The sequence below is a fragment of the Delphinus delphis genome, chromosome 1 (assembly GCF_949987515.2).
Source record: "Delphinus delphis chromosome 1, mDelDel1.2, whole genome shotgun sequence".
NCBI classification, from domain to species: Eukaryota; Metazoa; Chordata; class Mammalia; order Artiodactyla; family Delphinidae; genus Delphinus; species Delphinus delphis.
Genome location: NC_082683.1, coordinates 152857856 through 152879903, shown reverse-complemented (window position 1 = coordinate 152879903; position 22048 = coordinate 152857856). Strand labels below are relative to the sequence as shown.

General features: G+C 49.1%; 1 protein-coding gene across 3 annotated transcripts in view; it reads left to right on the top strand.

Moving 5' to 3' along the window:
* Positions 1 to 223: 223 nt before the first annotated feature.
* Positions 224 to 22048, top strand: part of ADORA1 (adenosine A1 receptor) — a 35083-nt gene continuing 13258 nt past the window's right edge. For all 3 annotated transcript variants that reach the window (XR_009519228.1, XR_009519227.1, XM_060010478.1), the window contains exon 1: positions 224 to 991. Coding sequence is in view for 1 of the 3 variants with exons in the window: in XM_060010478.1 (XP_059866461.1) it covers positions 651 to 991 (341 nt within the window). In the remaining 2 variants the exon portion in view is untranslated. The remainder of the gene's footprint in view (positions 992 to 22048) is intronic.

Below are 22048 nucleotides of genomic sequence, written 5' to 3'. Positions count from 1 at the left end.
GACCAGTCCCAGGTGCGAAATAGGGGCGCTACCTCTTTAAAAGCGTCCGGGCTGAGCCTCTGCCGCACCATGTGATTGCCTGAAAGGCCCGGCTAGGAGCTCTGCGGCGGGAGCCTGGAGGACCGTGAACTGCTACGCGCGGTGCTGAGAGCCCAGCCCTGCCTGGCGCGGCCTCAAGCCCTGAGTGGCACCAGGTGTCCGGAACTTTGGGCACAGCCTCTGGGACTCCCTGGCCACCAGCAGACAGGATGGTGAGCTCCCTGCATCCTGTTCTGTGGGCACGGGTAGGCAGAGCCAGGCACTGGGGACCCCTGTGGGGTGAGTGTGTGCTGGGAACTGCCTCACACCTGATAAAATAGCCGGTGGAGGAGTGAGTGCTGCTCTTTTATGTTGTCGAATGGATCCGCTGGGACTGATAAGGGGAGGGGACAAAGATCCGGCAGAGAAAGGGTTAGGGTACCCCACCAGCTTGGGCAGGCACTAGATGTGCCAAGTGGGGCACATCTCCAAAGGGCAGCTGGACTTCCAGAGCTGCCTGGGTTCCCCTCCCCTTCCCAGGCAGGCCTTCCCACCCCAGGCTTCCGTGACCACAGGTGCTTGCCTCCTGCCCCTTGGTGCCTGTCTGCTGATGTGCCCAGCCTGTGCCCACCATGCCGCCCTCCATCTCGGCCTTCCAGGCCGCATATATTGGCATCGAGGTGCTCATCGCCCTGGTCTCCGTGCCTGGGAACGTGCTGGTGATCTGGGCAGTGAAGGTGAACCAGGCACTGCGGGATGCCACCTTCTGCTTCATCGTGTCACTGGCAGTGGCTGATGTGGCAGTGGGCGCTCTGGTCATCCCACTTGCCATCCTCATCAACATTGGGCCACAGACCTACTTCCACACCTGCCTCATGGTCGCCTGCCCTGTCCTCATCCTCACTCAGAGCTCCATCTTGGCCCTGCTGGCAATCGCTGTCGACCGCTACCTCCGTGTCAAGATCCCGCTCAGGTGAGTCCAGAGCAGCTGAGGGTACCTGCTGTGCCCCATGCTGGGTGGCTTGAGGGCCATCTAGAGAGGATAAAAGGTAGAGCATAAGACCCCAAGTAAGCTGGATATTCTCTGGGCCGTTGTGCCCCAGCCCTCACTCTGCCTTCCTCTCCTCTGCCCTGCAGTATCAGGCTGAACTCAAGTTGAAGCAGGAGGGGGCTGGCTGGCTGGAGGAATGTGAACCTGGCAGTGCTCAGGACCCCAGAGCTGAAGCTCTGCTGTTCTCCTGACCCGGCCAGGGAACCTGAGGCTGCCTGTTCAGCCTGGCCTGGGGTGGGGCGGGGGCGGGGGGTGCGGGGTAGACAGTGAGCCCTGGTTGGGAATGAGCTGATCTCCACCAGTTCGAGGGAAGTGGAAGGGGCAGAGCAGATTGCTAGGGTGGGCTTAGGGTGGCACACCACGGACAGGAGTGCTGCTTCTCTAACCAGAACTGGGAAAGCTTCCTGAGGATACTCTTTCTTGTTCTGCAAATACGCTTGTGCTAGCCAGCTCCCTGCCCCAGGGCTATCCTGTTGAACCCAGACAGTCTGACTACCTCTGCCCAACTCCCACTTATGGGATCTCTGTTGCAGGCAGGAGGAGGCAGGCTCTTAATGTTCCTGTTGTGTTGCAAAACCATGTTGTCTTTCCGGTCACAGCAGAGGTGCTTATGCTATGTCCAGGCAGCACCAGGGTGGGTGACCTAATAGTGGCAGTCCTGTCATGCAAGTGTCCAGTCCACATTGGGGCTCTTTCCCTGGGCCTGCCAGGCCATAATCTTGTCACCAGGCAGTGCCTGGGCCACCAAGTGCCAGCAAATGCCTGGGCACACTGCCAGTGCTGGCCTCACTGGGACATTCTTGTGAGGCGTGCTTGCCCCCTCGTTAAATCCTCTCACCAGCAGATTCCCTTTCTACTACGGAGTTCTAGACGTCTTCAGCACCTGCTGTCCCTGCAGTAGCTTCCATACCTGGGACATGGAGCCTCTGGTCTCACCTGACAACTTGCCCAGGCAGGCCTAGGCACCCATGTTTCTCCTGTTTGCATTACATTTGTACACATTTAAGTTTTCAAAGATTTTATAATGCACCATGGTTTTCCTCTTTTCATCGTGATCCTATAAGGGAGGTGAAGTAGGAGCTGGTAAAGGGGAAACAGATCCAGAGAACCTCCTGAAGCTGATTGGGAGCAGAGGCTTGATTCCACTACTCCCCTTCCTTCCTGATTCCCCCAGTGTCCCAGCCCCCTGATGGCAGTGTTCCTGCCCTGTTTACCTCCTTCACAACCTCCAAGTTTCCCAGGGAAGGTGAGGTGAAGACTGCTGCTCAGGAGAGAAGGGAAGACAGGGAAGGCAGCCCAGAAACCCTGTAAGCTCAGCCACTGAGGGGCCTTCATGCTGCCATTAGCCCCAGGTTGTGGCTGAGCTATATACCAATGAACCTGATTTCAACCCATTAGCGTGGGCTGGGCCTCTGAGCCTGGTGATTATAACAAAGTGTTGCCACATTAGGAAAGTCATGCAGATACGTGAATATAGGAAGGCTGCTTAAGAAATCTGGTCTACTGAGTGGGTGCCAAGGCAAACCAAAGGCCTGGTCGTGATGTAACAGAGGTCACGGGCCCACAGAATGTGCCCTCCTTGTCCTGTGGGGATGGGGATGGCTGTGCTGGCAGAATTGCAGGCTCATTCTTCCAGAAGACAGCTTCTGTTGCTCCTTGCCCCAGCCTTGAAGAACTGGGGGTCTTTAGGAGCTATCGTTGGAGGGCCAAGGCAGAGGTATGCATAGAGGCTAAGAATGCAGGCCTGGGTTCAAATCCTTGCTGTGAATTCCTAGCTGTATGACCTTGAGAAAGTCACTTATTAACCTCCTTCAATTTTAACTTCCACGTCAATAAAAGGAGACATTAATGATAGTACCTTCTTCCTAGGGTGATTGGAAGAATATAATAAACTCCTACATATAAAGCACGTGGTACTGTATAATATACCTGGCGGTATATGCAAGCCATAAGTGGTACGTTTATTTTGTAGTTTTATTATCATTGTTAACATATGGCTCCAAGTGGGTCTGAATAGGCAAGCCCTGCGCCCTCACCCCCCCACACTGATGCTTTTACATAACAGCACATATGCCCTTATACACATGCACGCACACATGGGCACACAAGACATACCACATTTTCAGGGAGGCGTCAAAGTACTGTTAAGTTATATTTATACATGTTTTTCTCCCTTGCTAGACTGTCATGCCTCAAGTGCAGCGACCTGGACAGTGGCCACATTTTGTTCGTTTGTACAAATTCTCCAGAATGCCTAGCATAGTGTCTGGCGCATAGCAGACACTCAGTAAATGTTGATTGAATTGGATGAGTTTTCAGAGCTCACATGGTTGTGCCTCAGGCAGGCCTTCCAGGGGCCTAACCTCTAACCATCGTGCTGTGGCCTGTATCTTCCCAGCATTCTATCTCAGGGCCCTGACCACAACTGCCCTTATCAGCTCAGGTGGCTCCTTCAGAGCCACACTCCAGTAGTGCCTGAGAGAGGAGTCTTTCTCCTGAGTTAGAGAAAGGCTGCTGGGCCTAGCTTCCAAAGCTGGGATCCTGGAGGCTGGGCTGAGGTGACGGGTCACTCCAGGTGCCCCCGCAGGAGGAACAGCATGCGCTGCTGCCCTCTGGGCAGCTGGAGTCAGCAGGCTGCTGGGTCTGGGAGAACACTTTTCTGCTGGAGGTCCCCAGGTGCCTGGCTCCCTGCCCTGACAAGCCAGTCAGAGGTAGATGTGGCCTGGGAACCAGGGAGCAATGCTGCTCAAGCATTGGTGAGGCATATATGGGGCATTCAGTGACAGGAGTCAGCTGGGCCCCTCACCAAGCAAGGCATGATTTGGTCAGTCAACCACAAATTTTATTTCCTTCCACTTGGCAGAAAGCCAAGAGGAAAAAAGGTTCACTTGGTATAGTGTGATCCAGTTACAAAAAAAAATAGCTTAAATTGTTGACGCATCAATAGCCTGTGGTTATTTACATGTATTTTACAGGTTATTTGCCTGCCACCTCCACATGCTTGGTAATGGATACCCCATTCCCCTCAGCTCCTACTTCTAGGGAATCCCTGGGTTTTCTTGGGGGCACTCTGTGCCAACTTGATACCTACTCCAGGGGGCTTGTTATGGGGAGGAGTGCCACTCCCTGACCACCACAGCCCTCTCTGTGGGAAGGAGACCTGAGCAAGGTCTGTCTGTGACCAGATGGGTTGGTGTGGGGTGAAGGGGTGATGGGTATTTGGGAGTCAGAAATACCTGAGTTTGAACCTTGCTGTTACAAACTAGCTGTGCAACCTTCTTGGTTAGGTTATTCAATCCCTGAGCCTCCTCTTCGCCACCACACCCCCTGCCACCGTCTGTTAAATGAAGGGAATGGATTCTGGATTCGAGGTCTCTGAGGTTCCTTTCAGTTCTAACTTTCTATAGTTCTTCCTGACCATGACTCCTGCCAATACTGTGTTGAAATCCTAGGAAGATTGTGTTGTGATTTTTAGCTCCTAGTGCTTATGAGCTAGGCACAGTGCTATATATATATATATATATTTTTTTTTTTTTTTTTTCTTGCGGTACACGGGCCTCTCACTGCTGTGGCCTCTCCTGTTGCGGAGCACAGGCTCCGGACGCGCAGGTTCCGCGGCCATGGCTCACGGGCCCAGCCGCTCCGCGGCATGTGGGATCCTCCTGGATCGGGGCACGAATCTGTGTCCCCTGCATTGGCAGGTGGACTCTCAACCACTGCGCCACCAGGGAAGCCCACAGTGCTATATTTTTATAGTTTTATCTCATTTAATGCTCATAGTTTCTTGCTGGTAAAGGTTATTGTTATCCCCATTCTAGACACGTCTATAGATACACTGAGGTCTAAGCTCAGTCTAAGCTCAGGAAGGTTCAGTAATTTTCCCAAACATCTTATCAGGAGCCAAGACAGGATTTGAATCCAGGTCTGTCTACCAGAGATGCCTGTAACCGGTGAGCCCATATGTGTTTTGAATCAGCCTCGAGAAGCTATAGGATTTATGGAGCAGTTTCCTCACGGCTGTCAGCGGGGGTGATTTTTTCCCCTCTGATTTTTGCCATGGCCTCTGCACTCTGCTTCGAGCCCATGCTTGGTGCCTCTCCCTCCCTCCTTACCTTCACTCCAGTGGGCAGTTGAGCCCCTGGCAGCCCTGCCTCTGTCCACAGCTGGAGGCCTTCCCAACTGGGCTGCTGACCAGGGAAGTACAGCAGAGTGTGGGGGAGGCCAGACTGCTGGACCAGAGCTCTGGGAAAGAGATCTGGTAGATTAACATATGTTTGCTTTTAGGCATCAGTTTAGCCCTCTCCCCCGACCCCCCAGCTAGCTTGGGCTTTTCTGGACAACTAAAGTGCCTCCTGTGCTTGCACCGCAGCAGGTGACCATCTGTGGTCTCAGGGTCCCAGAACAGTTGCTCTCTGGTGGTACCACCTGCTTTCAGCAGAGGTAGGCCATCTCTAGCTCCTGTACGGATGGATTAGTCATTGGCCTAGAGTGGCTGAGATAGAAGAGGAGTGATAGCAAGCCCTGATGCCCAACTCCCTCACATTTGGACAAGAGGAAACAGAGGCCTAGAGTTCCAGCATGTTCAAGGTCACTCAGCCACAGGCTCTTTTCTCCTCCTAATTCTGACTCTGGCTCCCCAACCTTTGATGTAAAGGCTTACCTGCAAGGAACAGAACAGAGAAATTTCAGCCTCCACAGGTTAAGTCAGCAAATTAGTGGTGGGCTTAGTGGGGGAAAGTGATGGAAGGATGTCAACTTTGTGATTAAAAAGGTAATTTCTTTGTTTGAACTAGGGATAGCCTTCAGGTGGATTATGCTAAAGAGTGCTCTGGGCAATCCAGATTAGTATCAGTGGTGAAAGCTTCTCCCAGCTGACATTGGAATGAGTCCTTTAGGAGTGCTGCTTGGAAGCAAGGGAATGGCCAGGATACTTTCTGAAGAACCCCTCTACCCAGAGGTCATGGGGCAGAGCCTTGGAGGCTGTGTTGTGTTTGATATTTATTTCCAAGCATAAAATCAATCCATGTTTATTGTTAAAAATTTGAGAAATATAGAAAAGAATAAAGATGACAAAATAACCAGTAATTCTGCCACCTGCAGATCACTACTGTTAAATTTCTGGTGTTCCAGAAAATTTTCCAACATATATAGATGATAGATGATAGATAGATAGATAGATAGACAGATAGATAGATGTTAGATAATTATTTTTGCATAGTTGGGTGCATCTATGGTTTTATATCCTATTTTATACACTTAATATTACATTATAAGCATTTCCCCCATGTAAATAAAGAATATTTTCTAAGGATTTTTATAATGGTATAATATTGGATTGTCTTTTTATTCATCTTTTAGGTCTTAGCTAAAACAGCCCCTTCTTAGGGAGGCCTTCTCTGACCCCCTCCCCCGCTAGACCAGTTTCATTTCCTCTGTTAGTTACTCCAGGTGGATCTATTTTTCCTTCCCCATCTCTCCTGGCCCAGGTAGTTTTTCTGGGCTTGGTAAGCACCAAAAGGGCCAGGACCACATCTGCTCACATACCTGTGTAACCCCTATGCCTGGCACAGAGTAGGCATGCTATAAACGTTTTTTTGAATAAATGATTATCATATTTTATATGACTTTTATATTTTGTATGACTCATTTTTATAATTTTGACTAGATTGTTACTGATTTTTAATTTTTACAAATAACACTACAGTGATACCCACAATTCACATTGTTTGTAGGATCAGAGCCAAGCCTAGAACTTTGGGTTTTGCCTCCTAGTAGATAGCACAGCTTCTGTCTGTAAGGATTTTCTTATAAGGTTAAATATTTCCCAACTCCCTTTCCTCCAACTCTCCCTGCTCCTCCTGCCCAGTTTCACCAAAATTGCAAAACCCCAGAGATGCACCTGGCATTTCTCTGCCCATTTGCCCTTCTGGGCTAGGTAGGGCAGGACTGTCTGGGCCCCAAGTCTAGTCCATATTACCTAGTCTCTATTCCTCTTAGGCCTGGGCATCCTGTTTCTTTGTGTCTTAGTGAGGAGAGCAGTCCCTAGAGTAGAGGGCTTGGAGTATGGTACTTTCTGGTTGGCCTCATTTGGCAGGATGGTCACAGAACAGAGAGGAAGGAGGATACCTGGCTCTTTGAGCTGCATGAATCACCCCTTCAGCCTCAACCTCCTTCTTAACTCAAGCCCCAAGGAGGCTACCAGCTGCCCAGGCTACCTATAGATTGATTTTGCCTGTTCTTGAACTTTTATAAAGGTAATTGAGTAGTATATACTCTTTTCTGTCTGGCTTCTGAAACTTAAAATTATGTCTGAGATTCATCCATACTATTGAGCAAAATAGTAGGTTTTGCTTGTTTTTTTTTTGTTTGTTTTGTTTTTTCTCATTGCTGTTAGAATTCCATTGAATGAATGTGTCACGATTTTTAAATTCTGGATGTATTTGGAAGAAAAAAATTTTTTCTTATGGATTGGATATAGGGTGTGAGAGAAAGAAGAGTCAAGTATGACCAAACTTTTAGTTCTAAGCAACTGGAAATATAGAGTGTGCATTATCTGAGGTGGGAAAGGCTGCAGGTGATACAAGTTTTAGGAGCAATAAAAGGAGTTCAGATTTAGACACGTTGAGTTTGGTGTATCTATTAAATGCCTCGGTGGAATGTTGAGCAGGCAGTTGGATGGATATACAAGGATGGAGTTCAGGAGGAAGGTCTGGGCTGGGGATGTAAATGTGACAGCCATTGGCATGTAGATGGTGTTTAAATACGTGAGGCTGGATGAGATCCCCAGGAGAGAAAGTAGAAATAAAGAAGAGGATGAAGATGATATGATACTATACATAGAAAATCCTGAAGACACCACCAGAAAACTACTAGAGCTCATCAATGAATTTGGTAAAGTTACAAGATACAAAAGTAATATACAGAAATCTGTTGCATTTCTATACACTAACAGTGAAGTATCAGAAAGAGAAATTAAGGAAACAATCCCATTTACCATCGCATCCAAAAGAATACAATACCTGGGGATAAACCTACCTAAAAGGCAAAAGATCTGTACTCTGAAAACTGTAAGACACTGATGAAAGAAATTGAAGATGACACACGCAGATGGAAGGATATACCATGTTCTTGGATTGGAAGAATCAATATTGTTTAAATGACCATACTACCCAAGGCAATCTGCAGATTCAGTGCAATCCCTGTCAAAATAATGATGGCACTTTTCACAGAACTAGGTCAAATAATTTTTTTTTTTTTTTTTTTGCGGTACGCGGGCCTCTCACTGTTGTGGCCTCTCCCATTGCGGAGCCAGGCTCCGGACACGCAGACGTAGTGGCCATGGCTCATGGGCCCAGCCGCTCCACGGCATGTGGGATCTTCCCAGACCGGGGCACGAACCCGTGTTCCCTGCATCGGCAGGTGGACTCTCAACCACTGTGCCACCAGGAAGCCCCCAAATAATTTAAAAATTTGTATGGAAACACAAAAGACCCAGAATAGCCAAAACAATCTTGAGAAAGAAGAACAGAGCTGGAGGAATCACACTCCTTGACTTCAGTCTGTACTACAAAGCTACAGTAATCAAAAGAGTATGGTACTGGCACAAAAACAGTCACATAGATCAATGGAACAGGATAGAGAGCCCAGAAATAAACCCATGCACTTATGGTCAATTAATCTATGACAAAGTAGGCAAGAATATACAATGGAGAAAAGACAGTCTCTTCAATAAGTGGTGCTGGGAAAACTGGACAGCTACACGTAAAAGAATGAAATTACAACATTCTCTAACACCATATACAAAAATAAAGTCAAAATGGATTAAAAATGTAAATGTAAGACCGGATATTATAAAACTCCTAGAAGAAAAACATAGGCAGAACACTCTTTGACATAAATTGCAGCAATACTTTTTTGGATCCATCTCCTAGAGTAATGGAAATGAAAACAAAAATAAACCAGTGGGACCTAATTAAACTTAAAATCTTTTGCATAGCAAAGGAAACCATCAACAAAACAAAAAGACAACCTACTGAATGGAAGAAAATATTTGCAAATGATATGGCCAATAAGAGATTAAGAGTCAACGTATGTAAACAGCTCACACAAGTCAACATAAAAAAAAAAAACCCTGATTAGAAAGTGGGCAGAATAACTGAATAGACATTTTTCCAAAGAGGAAATGCAGATGGCCAAAAGACACATAAAAAGATAATCATCAGGGAAATACAAATCAAAACCACAATGAGATATCAACTCATCCTGTCAGAATGGCTGTCAACAGAAAGAACACACATAACAAATGTTAGAAAGGATGTGAAGAAAAGGGAACCCTCCTACACTGTTGGTGGGAAGGTAAATTGATGTAGCCACCGTGGAAAACAGTGTGGAGGTTTCTCAAAAAACTAAAAATAGAACTACCATATGATCCTGCAATTCCACTGTTGAGTATATATCTGAAGAAAATGAACACACTAATTCGAAAAGATACATGCGCCCCAATGTTCATAGCAGCATTATTTACAATTGCCAAGATATGGAAACAACCTAAGTGTCCATCAACAGATGAATGAATAAAGAAGATGTGGTATATATATACAATGGAATACTACTCAGCCATAAAAAAAACAAAATTTTGCCATTTGCAGCAACATAGATGGATTTGGAGGGCGTTATGCTGAGTGAAATAAGTCAGAGAAATACAAATACCGTATGATATCACTTATATGTAGAATCTAAAAAACACAACAAACTAGTGAATGTAACAAAAAAGAAGCAGACTCACAGATATAGAGAACAAACCAGTGGTTACCAGTGCGGGGGGTGGGAGGGGTGGGGGCAATATAGGAGTGGGGGAGTGGGTGTAACATAGGCTTAAGGGTGTATTGTACAACATGGGGAATATAGCCAATATTTTGTAATAACTGTAAATGGAAAGTAACCTTTCAAAATTTTATAAATTTTTTTTTAAAAGTTTAAGAAAGCAGAGGAGAGGACCAAGGACTGAGCATTGAGAGTTTGGGGAGATGATGAAGCACCAGCAAAAGGGACTTAAGGAGAGCTACAGATATAGGAAGAAACCCAGAGCCCCAGGTGTGGTGTCCTAGAAGCCAAGTAGAGAGTATATGAAGGAAGAGCAAGAGATTGGCTGTCAAGGGCTGCCAATGGGTCAAGTGAGATGAGGACTGAGAATTACCATTGGTTTTAGCAAGAGCAATGTTAATAGTGATAGGAGCAGAAAGTCTAGTTGGAGAGGGCTCAGGAGAGAAGAGGAATGGAATTGAAAACAGCTGGCGTAGATTACTTTTTTGAGGTATTTTGTTGCAGAGCGTAAAGGCATGGGGCAAGAGCTGTCAGGAGAAGTGGAAACAAGGCATTTTGCTTTGTTGTTTGCGAAGAAGGGACATTAGTATGTCTGTGTACTGACTAAGACCATCTAGTAGAGAGTGCAAAACTAATGATAGGGCAAAGGATAGAATTTCTGGATTGATGTCCTTGTTTAGGCAAGCAGGGCTGGGACTTAGGGCAAACACAGAGGGATTGGCTTTAGAGGAGCCTGGAGATCATCCAAGAGGCAGAAAGGCAGGGTATGTGGGTGCTGGTAGGTGACGTTCTCTTCGGAGTGTTTCGGTTTTCTTAGTGAAGTGGGAAGTGAGGTCATCAGCTGAGAGGGAGGAGGTGATGGAGAGAGTAGCAAGTGTGAAATAATTCTTTAGGAAGTAGGAGAAAGGCTAGACTCAGAAAGTCTAGTATAGTTGGAGGCAGCGTTAAGGGCCCACCTGAAGTTCGTGGTGATAAATTTGAGTGTTCAGATGCACAGGCCCAGGCATGGAGGAGGCAGCAAGTTCACTCCTTCACTAATTCAGAAGCACCAGACTCCATGCCAGACATTAGGTATCTTATCATGGCCAAGAAGTCGGTCCTGGTCCCTGCCCTCATGAAATTTAGAGACTATCTGGGAGAGAGCCAAGACACCGATCAACAAGGAGGTAGCTACAATTACAACTTGAGAAGTATTTGAGGAAGGAAGCCATCCTGGAAGTGACTGTGCCTGGCCCTTGTTGGCTTCTCTAAACCCTGTGTCAGTCCAGCCCTCACAGGGCTCAAGGACTAAGGTAGGGCCTTATAGGCCATGTGGTTCATGGTCAAGAGTTTGGATAGGATTCTAGGTACACATTGAAGCCTTTGAGTGCTTTAAGCAGGGAATGACATTATCCAGATTACATTTTTAAAATGTCAAGTCCTTAACCAAATATTAGCAAATCAAATCCAGTGACACATCAAAAGGATAATATATCACAACCAAATAGGTTTTATTCCATGTTAGAGTTAGAACCAACTGGTGATGGACTGGATGTACAGAGTGGGAGAAGGATCAAGTATGACTCCCCAGGATTAAGGCTGACGCCACAGGGTGGATGGGGTGCCAATTCTGGAGATAGGGAAGGGTGGGGAAGGGAGGGATGGGGAGAAGATTCAGATCCTAGTAGGTACTCAAGTGGTAGTGATATAATGGCGGGTCCACTAGTGGTCTCTCTCTTTGCTTGTTCCCCAGCTTCTGTCCCTTCATGTGGTCCAACAGATGGGCCCCCTTTTGCCTCATGCAGCACCAAAGAAGGAGTCCTTCAAATATCCAGCAAGTTTCCTGGGTGCCTCCAGCTGCCCCATCTACTGTTCCCACCTCACTTCTCAGCAGACTTTTGGCTTTCTTAGGCTGAAACCACAGCAATAAGGACATGTGGCTTTGGGCTCCCTAAAGCTTCCAGAAGGAGACAGCAGAGTTGGGGGTTCGTCCTTCTTGCCAGGCTTTATTCAGAATGAGACACAGTAGCTTCTGTGATAGCTAAGGCCCCCCAATTCTCTACCCATCCTCAGTCAGGTGGTCACTCTCCCTGGATGCTCTGTGCCTCCACAGCCTCATTTCCCACCCTTATCGCTGGAACCCACTAGTGGCCTGGCACTGGGGATTGTGTTAATCCCCTGCACAGTGGTCGCTGCTCCCCAGTTCCTCAGCAGGGTCCTCTCACAGCTGCTATATTGGGCACTGGGTGGCCCAGTTTCAGCTAATGTATCAGAGAAGATGGTCAGTCAATAAGCAGGCAGTTATCAAGTATCGGCTCCAGCCTAGCCCTGATGGGCAAAGCAGGAGGGCTGGGGGAGCCCCAAGGCTAGCATAGGGCACACGGGGACAGGGTCTCTGTCGTTCTGGACTGCTTGGTGGAGCACTGTCAGCTCTTCTGTGCAGAAACTATCTTTTGCCTTGTGTAGCAGAGAAAGCTTTGCAGTGCAGTTGGTGAGGTTGGTGCAGAACCTGAGGGTCAGACCTTGCAGCTCTCACCATGCAGCCTGCTCTCAGAGTCCACAGGCTTCCAATTCTCTGCTTCCCACCCCTGGGAGAGCAGGGGCCGAGACTACAGCAGAGCAAGAGCTACTTCTTAGCCCTTTTTTTCTAGCCCAGTGGAACCAAGAGCTCTGCTGCACACCCACCCAGCTAGAATGCAGTGTCCCAGGCAGTGATTCTCTTGGGGGCACCAGAGGGAAAGGTCTGTTGAAAGAAAGCCCCTCTACCCCAGATTTTTTGTTTCATTTTTTTATTGAAGTATAATTGACTTACAATATTAGTTTCAGTTGTACAACATAGTGATTTCATATTTTTATACATTACAAAATAATCACCAGGATAAGTCTAGTTATTGTCTGTCACCATACAAAGTTATTACACTATTATTGACTATATTCCCTATGCTGTATATTACATTCCCATGACTTATTTTACCCCAGATATTTTTAACGATCACCTTTTCAGAGACACGTCTCTCTCCCCCTGCTTTATGGAGGTATGCGAGTCGAATGAAGGGTAAGAGCGGTCTCCCCAGACAGAAAGTTCAGGTACTTGGAACTGTGTCATCTTGGAGTAGTTACCTAACCTTTCTGAGCAAAACTCTTCTGCAAAACAGGCTTCTTAATACTTCCTCTAAAGGTTGTAATGAGGCTTAGGGATGAGATACATTAAGAGCCTGGCGCATAGTAGGCACTCAGTAAATGGGGACTGTTACTATCGTCAAATAATCCAAACTTGGTTCTCACATACCACTTGCTGTGTGGCCACTGTAGTTCCACTGGGACAAGTCCTCATCGAGATGAGTTGCGTACTCTGTGAGAGCAGGGTGTGGTTCTCTCCATCTGCCTCGCTCATTGTATTTCAGTACCTAACAACACATGCCTGGCTGGCACTCAGTAGGTGGCTGAATCAGTGTCTGTGGGGGGAAGGAAGCCTTAGTGGGGCAGACTGAGTAGCCAGGTAGAGAAGAAGTTAGTTGGTTATTTTACATTCACCCACAGAGGGCAAACGCAGGTACTGGAGAGTGAAGGGTTATTTCATTAAAACGTCCCCAGGAGATGAGAGGAGTAAAGGGTCTCGCTCAAGCTTACCTGGCAAGTTAGGGGGGAGTATTCTGGCCTCCTGACCCCCAGCTCAGCTCCTGTTGGTCCCCGTGCTCCTGTTTCTATGAGGAAAGGGTGTGAATAGTCCCTCCTGAGCTCTGCTTGTCTTCCCAAGGCCTTGTCCAGCCCTTCCTGGACGGTTGGCCTCTGAGGGAGCCGAAGCAAGGGTTCCGCTGGGGGCTGGCAGCTCCGTAAATCCTCTCTGGGGAGGAAGACATTCAGTGTGTTTGGGGACTTGCTGTGCTCAGCAGACACACCTGCCATGGTGGCCCATCCTCTGCAGAGTAAATACAACACCCCTTACCCCACATTATGGGCTCCTGGGGCTGCCATTCTCAGATGGCCCAGCAAGGGCTGGGGAGAGACGCAGAAACCACTCAGCCGCTCTGTCAGGCTCAGGGGCTGACAGTCTGGGAGCAGCCAGCAAGCCAGAGAGGGGTGTGAAGGCATGACACCTTCCCTCTGCCGTCATCACCTGTAATCATGACAGGAGGCCATGGTGGCTTCAGGCTCTTAGTGGTGTGTGTGTGTGTAGGGAGCTATAGCTTTTTTTAAAGGTCAAAAAATTATATCCTGGGTTTTCAGACCTTTCATTCAATTCTGCTTGCTCACCCCTGCCCCCCGCCCATCCCAGTCCCTCATTCAAGGCCTTGTTGGGAAGAGTCCCAACAAGGCTAATCTCTTTCCTGTTTGTGCCCCACCCAATCCTCATGCCCTACCCCCACCATTAATCTTCCTTGACGTAGGAACACCGTTTATATGTTCAAGTTAAGAAATGTTTTCTGACAACACAAGTCCTGCCCTCAATGGCACAGACTCACAGTCTCTTGGGCAAGACTGACAATTTACCAGCTGCCACGCAGCAGGAGGCCTGAGCAAGCCTGGCGCACACACAAGCACACAGGGCCAAGGTTACTCCCCCAGCCTAGGATGCTCAACCCCACCCCACCTTTTACCTGTGCTCAAAACTCACCTTCCCTGCCTCCTAGCCAGTTATATCTTAACCTGTCCAGGCCTTGGAGTTGAGGAGAAAGATGAAAGAAGGATGTTTAATATCTAAGACCATGTCTAAAACACACACACACACACACACACACACACACACACACCTCAGAAATCTGTTCCCTATTCTTTCCTAATTCCTACTCATTCGTTAATAGTCAACTCAGATGACACCTTCTCCCAGAAACCTTCCTTGTTTTGGTGTGTTTACAGCTCCCCATGCTCCCCTGTAACACAGCCCTTGTCAGATTGCACCGAGGTAACCTCCTTCACTGGCCTGTGAGCAACTTGAGGGTGGGGTCCAAGCCTATTCAACTCTCCTTCACAGTGTCCAGCATGGTTTCTGCCCATTTTTGGTATCTAATGCCTGACCAGTAAGTGAATGGTAATAGTAGCAAGTGACTCTCGAACACCTAACGTTTGCTAGGCCTTTGCGAAATACTTTATGTGGATTCTCTTATTTAAATCCTTGCACAATTTTATGAAGAGGCACTAATAGTGTTTTCTAATAGTAATAATATTTTCCACATTTTCTGAGGAAGCTGAGGCTCAGAGAGGTTAAACAACTTATTATTAGTCACACAACATCTAAGTGTAACTGGAATTGTTGAATGAACAATTGAATGGATGAATGAAAAGACCTGCATTTGAGCCTTGACTCCAACCTTACTGCTGGGTGATTTTGGGCAAATCACTTACTTCTTTGGGTCTCAGTTTCTACACCTATAGAATGGGCACAATTCCTTATGCCTACTGCAGAGAGTTGTCTATAAAGGAGTGCTCTCAGAAGAGGAAAATGGCTGCATTGTTCAGGGATGAGTTGGTTCTGGGTGTGTGTGTGGAGGCTCCCAAACCCCCACCCCAAGCTGTCCCCTGGCCTGCAGAGTACCGCCCAAGAGCTGGCCTGACTGCCTGGCACTGAGGTGGCAGAAGGAGCTAATGTTGGCTGCCGGGCTATGGGTACATGAGTGGAGCAGAGACAGACACAACTGTCACCGGGAAGTAAGAAGGATCAGGAAGTGGGTGCTGCCGCACGCCTGGCAGAGGGGCTGAGTTTGTCTTTGGAGCTGACGTTTAAAGAGAAAACCTCTTCCCTCTTCCCCCTCGGGTGTCGTGCCACACTGTCTACCACCTGCTCGAGCTGTAGACAGCTCTCCTGGCTGCTGGGAGACGGTGCTGCATCTCCAGCACTCAGTGGAGTGGAGGCCCCACACCAACAGCTCCCTGACCACACGAGGTGGGCGGGCACCTTGGGCCTGGTGGGGAGGGAACTCACAGTGACTGGATGTGCGGGCTACTGCTGGGCTTTAACTCCTCCATGATGGGCAGCTCCAGGGCCTCAAGGGGTCTGCACAGGAGCGGTTGTCACCTCCCACCGCTGAAGCCCACGCAGGCAAGGAGGGGCCATTCTCTAGGCCGCAGTCTTCCCGTCAGAACATGGCCTGAGTCTGAGCTCGGTCTACTGTCAAGGTTTAAAGGAAAAAAAACTTGGGAGGAGAATCAAGAAAAGGGGAACCCCCTCCCAAACCAGGGAGACCTGATCCCCCAATTCACTCAGTACAGAGAGAGACCCGGAGCTGGAACTCAGAGGCTGGAACTCAGTCTGCCGCTGTACCCATCTGGACAAGCCACCTCACTTCCCCGGCGCTGCATCTTCCTCAGCAAAGGGGACTCACAGTCCCTGCCTGACTTCTCAGGGTTGCTGCAAAGATCCAGCACGCAGTGTGTGTGCTGAGTCTGAGGAAAGAAGGGATGCTGAGAGGCACAGAGCTCTGAGTGCCTTAGGCGTCAGGCTGGCAATGCTGGTCTCTCAGTCCTGACTCTGCTACTTACTTGTTCTATGATCTTGCCCAAACTCTCTGAGCCTCAGTTTTACACGTGTAAAATGGAAATAATGACATCTTCCTCATTGGATTGTTGAGGGGATTACACGTGAAAATAATGTAAACCCACCGTCTCTCTCCAGTATCACAGGGGCTTGTTCTTCCCCTTTCCTGCCGTTTCATGGGAGGGAAGACGATGGATGGGTAGCGCATGCACACGTGTGTCTCTCTGTCTCTGTCGCGGTTGGGGCAGACAGTTAATACAGCCACCCTCAACTGTGGCTTGAGAGGTTCCTTTACATGCATGCCATGGCCTAACGTTGGTGAGCTCCACCTGGGGAAGTGGCCGTGGCACGGCTCGGAGGTGCATAGAGCCGTATACACAGGTGAGGTGTGCTCTGTCACTGTTCTGGGTACAGTCCCCCTCTGCTTCAAGCTCCTCCATGAGTCCAGGGGCTGCCTGACAGGAGAGGATCCTGAGGAAGGAGACATGTGGTCTTGGGGTAGAGGGAGTACCTGCATGCTGAGTGTCCCCTCCATGTCAGGAACAGTGATGAGTGCCTTCTTTGGTAGCATATTTAATTTTATTTAGCCTTGCAAGGCTGGCATCAACACCATTTTTACAAATAAAGAAATAAGAGAACCAGGGAGGTAAAGGAACTGGAAAATAGTTATCCAGCTAGTAATTAGCAAAACTGGGATTTGTACCAGCTTACCAGATACCAAAGTGAATGCTGCTTGTGATATACCCACTAACCCAGCCACTCTCCTCAGGGATTTCCAGACTGTGGGGAACCACAGCCCCTGTCCTCAGAGAGCTTCTAGGCTAAGATGGAGGCAGAACACAAGATTTTGCAGTTAAGAGAAATTGGCACAGGCCGAGCTAAGAGGGCTGAGATTTCTGGGACAGAGGCTGCTAGTGGGCACAGGCCTGGCCTGACCTGCCATCTGGTTTCCTTTAGGCCCTGCGTGCTTTCTCTCAGGTTCTAGGGCCTGCATGTGCTCATTTGCACAGCTACCTCGATCACAAGTGCAGGGAAGTTAAATCAGGAGGTGTTGCTAACATCATGGCAGCAGAAATAATCCCATGAGGTCCGTGGAAGTGAGAATGGAGGAGGTGGGCTAGAGAGGCAGCCCAGCCGACCCTGGGCTGGGTCCTAGGGCTGAGTGTTGTGAGGGATTCCAGGAGACCTTCTCTGCCATCCACAGGTAGTAGCATGCATGCCGCAAAGAGCACTGGGCCAGGTTCAGAGGAACCTGGGTTCAGTCTCAGCTCAAACACTAATCAGCCAAGCTATAGCCTTGGGCACTCACTGAACCTTCTTGGGCCTCTGTAAAATGGCAACAACAGGGGCTTCCCTGGTGGCGCAGTGGTTGAGAGTCCGCCTGTCGATGCAGCGGACGCAGGTTCGTGCCCCAGTCCAGGAGGATCCCACATGCCGCGGAGGGGCTGGGCCCGTGAGCCACGGCCGCTGAGCCTGCGCGTCCGGAGCCTGTGCTCTGCAACGGGAGAGGCCACAACAGTGAGAGGCCCGCGTACCGCAAAAAAAAAAAAAAAAAAAAAAAATGGCAACAACAAAATCTGCCCTGTCTATGAGGCAAGCTGAAATGCATTGTGAGGAGAGCTGTGCGCCCCACTATCATTTTGCTGAGGTGGGGAGCCTCTTGCCTTCCCTTCTCCCACCCTGGCTCCCTGCCTTTCCTCTCTCCATATGGTGGAGGTGGCTGTCCATGAACAGAAACAAGTCACACAGGTGGTTTGCAAGGGACCTGGCAGGGATTTGAGTTCCTATTTCCTGCAGGGTCCAAGACAATGCCTTTCCTTTTTCTGGGCTCCTCAGACAGGCTTCTCCCCAAACAAGGGTGGGGAGGGTTACTTCTGGGCCAGCGTTAGGCTGAATGCCATTGGGCCTTGCTTCTCACACACATTGCAGTCTGAGAAGCTTGGACAATAAGGGGTACTGGGGAACATAAGACTATAATCCCTATTCTCAAAGTCCTCACAGCCTCATGGGGATATTATTGTGTGAAACACAAAACCCTGGTTTGGGACGCAGCTGACCTGAGTTGCAGTTCCAATTCTGACCACCAGCTCTGTGACCTTGAGGGAGTTACCCAGTCTTCTCATCTGTGGAGATGCTGCCTCCCTCCTAAGATGATTGTGGGAAGAGGAAAGGAGAGACTGTATGTAAAGCTCAATGCCAAGTGGTTACTATAGGAACACTGGGAGGTGGGCTAGGCAGATAGCAGCTCCATTTTGGATAAGGAAGCTAAGATTCTGAAAGGTGATGTAATCTGCTAACACAGCAAGTTTGAGTCTGATTAGAGCCCAGGCCCTCTAATGCCTGTCACACGCCTGCCAGTGTTGTGTTATCTGGAGCCTTTTGCTTCCTTGGCCAACTGGTGTAACTCTGTTGGAGATAGTGGATACCAGCTATGGAGGTCAGAGAGGGAGAGTTTTGGGTGGTCAGGCCTTTGTGGGATTTGAAAGTTGGGGACCCTAGAGTTGGACCTTCCAAATGGCCCATATTGTTGGTATTAATATCAGCTGGGTGAGGGAGGCCACTTTGGTGTCCCCACCCTGTGCCTGCAGTGCCTGTCCTACCTGATTCTTGCCTGGTTGAGTCCCCAAGACCCATTGTTGTCAGCAATCTGCATTTCTTTTTTGTGGCTCTGAGCACAGCACTTTGAAGTTTTTGTGAATGGTGGATGGGAAAAAAAGGCTTCGATATAATAAGCTTCCTCCGCTCCCACATACATCATAATGTGAGATTCCCGCATCGAGGGTCGTGGCAGATGTGAGTGATTTATTGGGCTTTGCAGAGTGGCAGAAGTGACTGAAAATATGGTCATTGATCAATGCTCAGAGAAGCTGCCTCTCCAGACCCCTGCTCTGGGATGCTGCCAGCGGCTCCATGCTGCTCCGTTATCCTGGCACAAATCACAGGGGTGTAGGGCAGCTCCCTGAGAACAGACTGTTCCCTACTTCCACCCAGGGACAGCTGTGAGGGGAAGGGCTGGTCTTGTAGTTAGAACCACCTAATTAAGTGGCTTAATGTATTAAGCTGGATGACTTATAATGGAAAGTGACTGGGTGACTGGGACAGAAACTGGGAATGGAAATCTCAAGGATTCTATGGAAGGTCCCTCATCTGGGTGGGCTGGGTGCAGGGTCTTCTACCTGCCAGGAGGGATGTTGTGGAGAGAAGCAAAAAGCTTCAAAGTGGCTTCCTCTTACCCTCCTTCCTACTTTACTCACATTTAAAGTGGTTATTGATATCATTGGATTAATGTTTACCGTGTTGGTACCTTTTCTATTCATTGGGTTTATTGTTTGTTTCTCCCCTACCTTCTCTTTTCCGCCTTCCCTGGTTTTAACTGAGCATTTTATATGAATCTATTTTCCTTTCTAAAAATATTATTGTGTGCCTTACTGTGTACCAGATACCACAGTGGGTGCTAGGAATACAACATTGAACCAGACCTGACTCTTGCTCTTGGGGTTTGGCATTCAGGGAGGAAACAAATAATTTTACTGATTGCCCCACATGGGGAAGAGGAGTGCATCAGCTCCCACCTTGATCCAGGGGATCCTGCTGCATGCTGTCCTGGGCAGGGGACTCTATGCCCAGCCTGTATCTACCTGGGCAAGACTGGGTGCTTCCCCACCTTCCACTGCATCAGGATCCCCCTATCCCCAGCTCATCTCTGGGGCTGGGGCAGAAAAGAGGAGGAAAACCTGCAGCAAATGCAGGGCGTTGGAGGGGCAGGGTGGGGCAGGGCTCAGGGCTGATAGCTGTTGCTAAACTCTTCTGCGTGATGCTACCTGAGTGGCTGCACTGGTTCCTGGATTGCGCCTGGCCTGCAGCTTCATGTAAATGGTCCCGCACACTGTGGGGCTCAGTGAATAGGCACGTGTTGGGACGTAAGACACAGAAAGCAACAAGAGGCACCAAGGAGGGATGATGGGAAACTGCTGGGTGCTGGGGTTCTTACCACTGTTATCTGGGCTCCAAACTCCACCAACCTGGATGTGAAGTGGGGAGAAAGTCCAGAACCTGGGAGAATATGACTGCAACTTCTTCCAGGTCCCAAGAGCAGGACTGCCTTGGGTTGTGGTGCAGCAAGAGGGACTTAAGTTAGATCCTGGGTAGGACTTTCTTTTTTTTTTTTTTTTTCCGGTACGCAGGCCTCTCACTGTTGTGGCCTCTCCCGTTGTGGAGCACAGGCTCCGGATGCGCAGGCGCAGCGGCCATGGCTCACGGGCCCAGCCGCTCCGCGGCATGTGGGATCTTCCCGGACCAGGGCACGAACCCGTGTCCCCTGCATTGGCAGGCGGACTCCTAACCACTGCGCCACCAGGGAAGCCCCTGGGTAGGACTTTCTGATGTAAAAGTACAAGCGATGGAATGGAGGGAGGCCTGAGGGTGAAGGTGGGACCTTTCTTTAGAAAGAGGACAAAAGTCTCCCTGTCTTCTCTGTCCTCCTCCCACATCCTGCCATCTGTTGCATCTTTTCTAGAATAGAGGGCTAGATGCTATGAACTTTAGGGAGCCCTGAAGGCCCAGGCAGCTAAAGCAGAGAAAGACCCCAAGCCCTATGAGAGCAGTTGCCTCCTCAGGGCGAGCATCCCTGTCCCCCAAGCTAGCCCCTGTGACTCCAGGCTCTGGGCACTAGGGCACTGGGTCTGCTGTCCGGCTCTCAGTGGACCACTGCCTTTGGGCTGCTCTGGAATCTATATAGTCTCTCTGGCCAGAGTTGGATCATGGTCCCTAGAGGGAAACAGGCCTTCAGGCAGATGTTGAGTACTCTGTGGTTCCAGACAGGCCAGGAGATATGCAGAAGGGAGGTGGGAGAAGGGGCATCGTGAGCTCCCCCTGAGTCTGCCTCGCCTGTCTCCAGTCTCTACACTGGCCACTTACTCAAGAGAGCTTTACTGCGCTTAACCAGGAAGTGTGGCTTCTCCAGGGCCCTGTGTGGGGTTTGTGCTGGGCTCAGCAACTCCCACATCCCTATCTGCTCCCCACCCAAGACTCAGATGCTAGGCAGACAGATCAGGGAACACAGACTAATTCTGTACCAGTCTTGAGTTAGGTAGGAGAGCTGAGTGCAAAATGGATACTAAAGCCATGTGACCAGTCTTTCCAAAGTGAAACAAATAACTTGTTGTTTGTCTGTGTCACTGCAACCTGTTCTGTATCTCTTCAGGAGCTGACTGTATTTTCTGGGGGAGTCGGGGACATCCTTGGGAGAGGGGTGGTGATAACACTAGGCACCAGTTGCCACTATTCACAGAGGGGCCTCATGGTCCCAGTGAGCCTGCCAAGCAAGTCTTCTTGTGCCATTATGCTGAGGACAAAAGCAAGGCTCAAGGGATTTTTACTTGGTCAAGGCCACAAGCTGTTAACTGGTAGAGCCACAGCTTGAACTCAGATCTGGCTCAGCAGCACTCTTCATTCCTTCACTCACAACAAATATTTATTTCTCTTTCCATTCCATGTTGCTCCCCATCTTCCTCTCCATGGGGCACATAGCTGGAGCATGAAATCCTTAGGGGGGGACTCCCTTCTGGGGAGTTGTATGTGCCTCTCAACTACTGCCCCTGGGATCCCCATCCCCAAACTGGTTTTTGGTGTTCCCTCCCTCCACTAGTGCCAAGCTCACCTCTTCGTATAAGATGATCTGACACATTTCAGAAGAGGGGAACTTG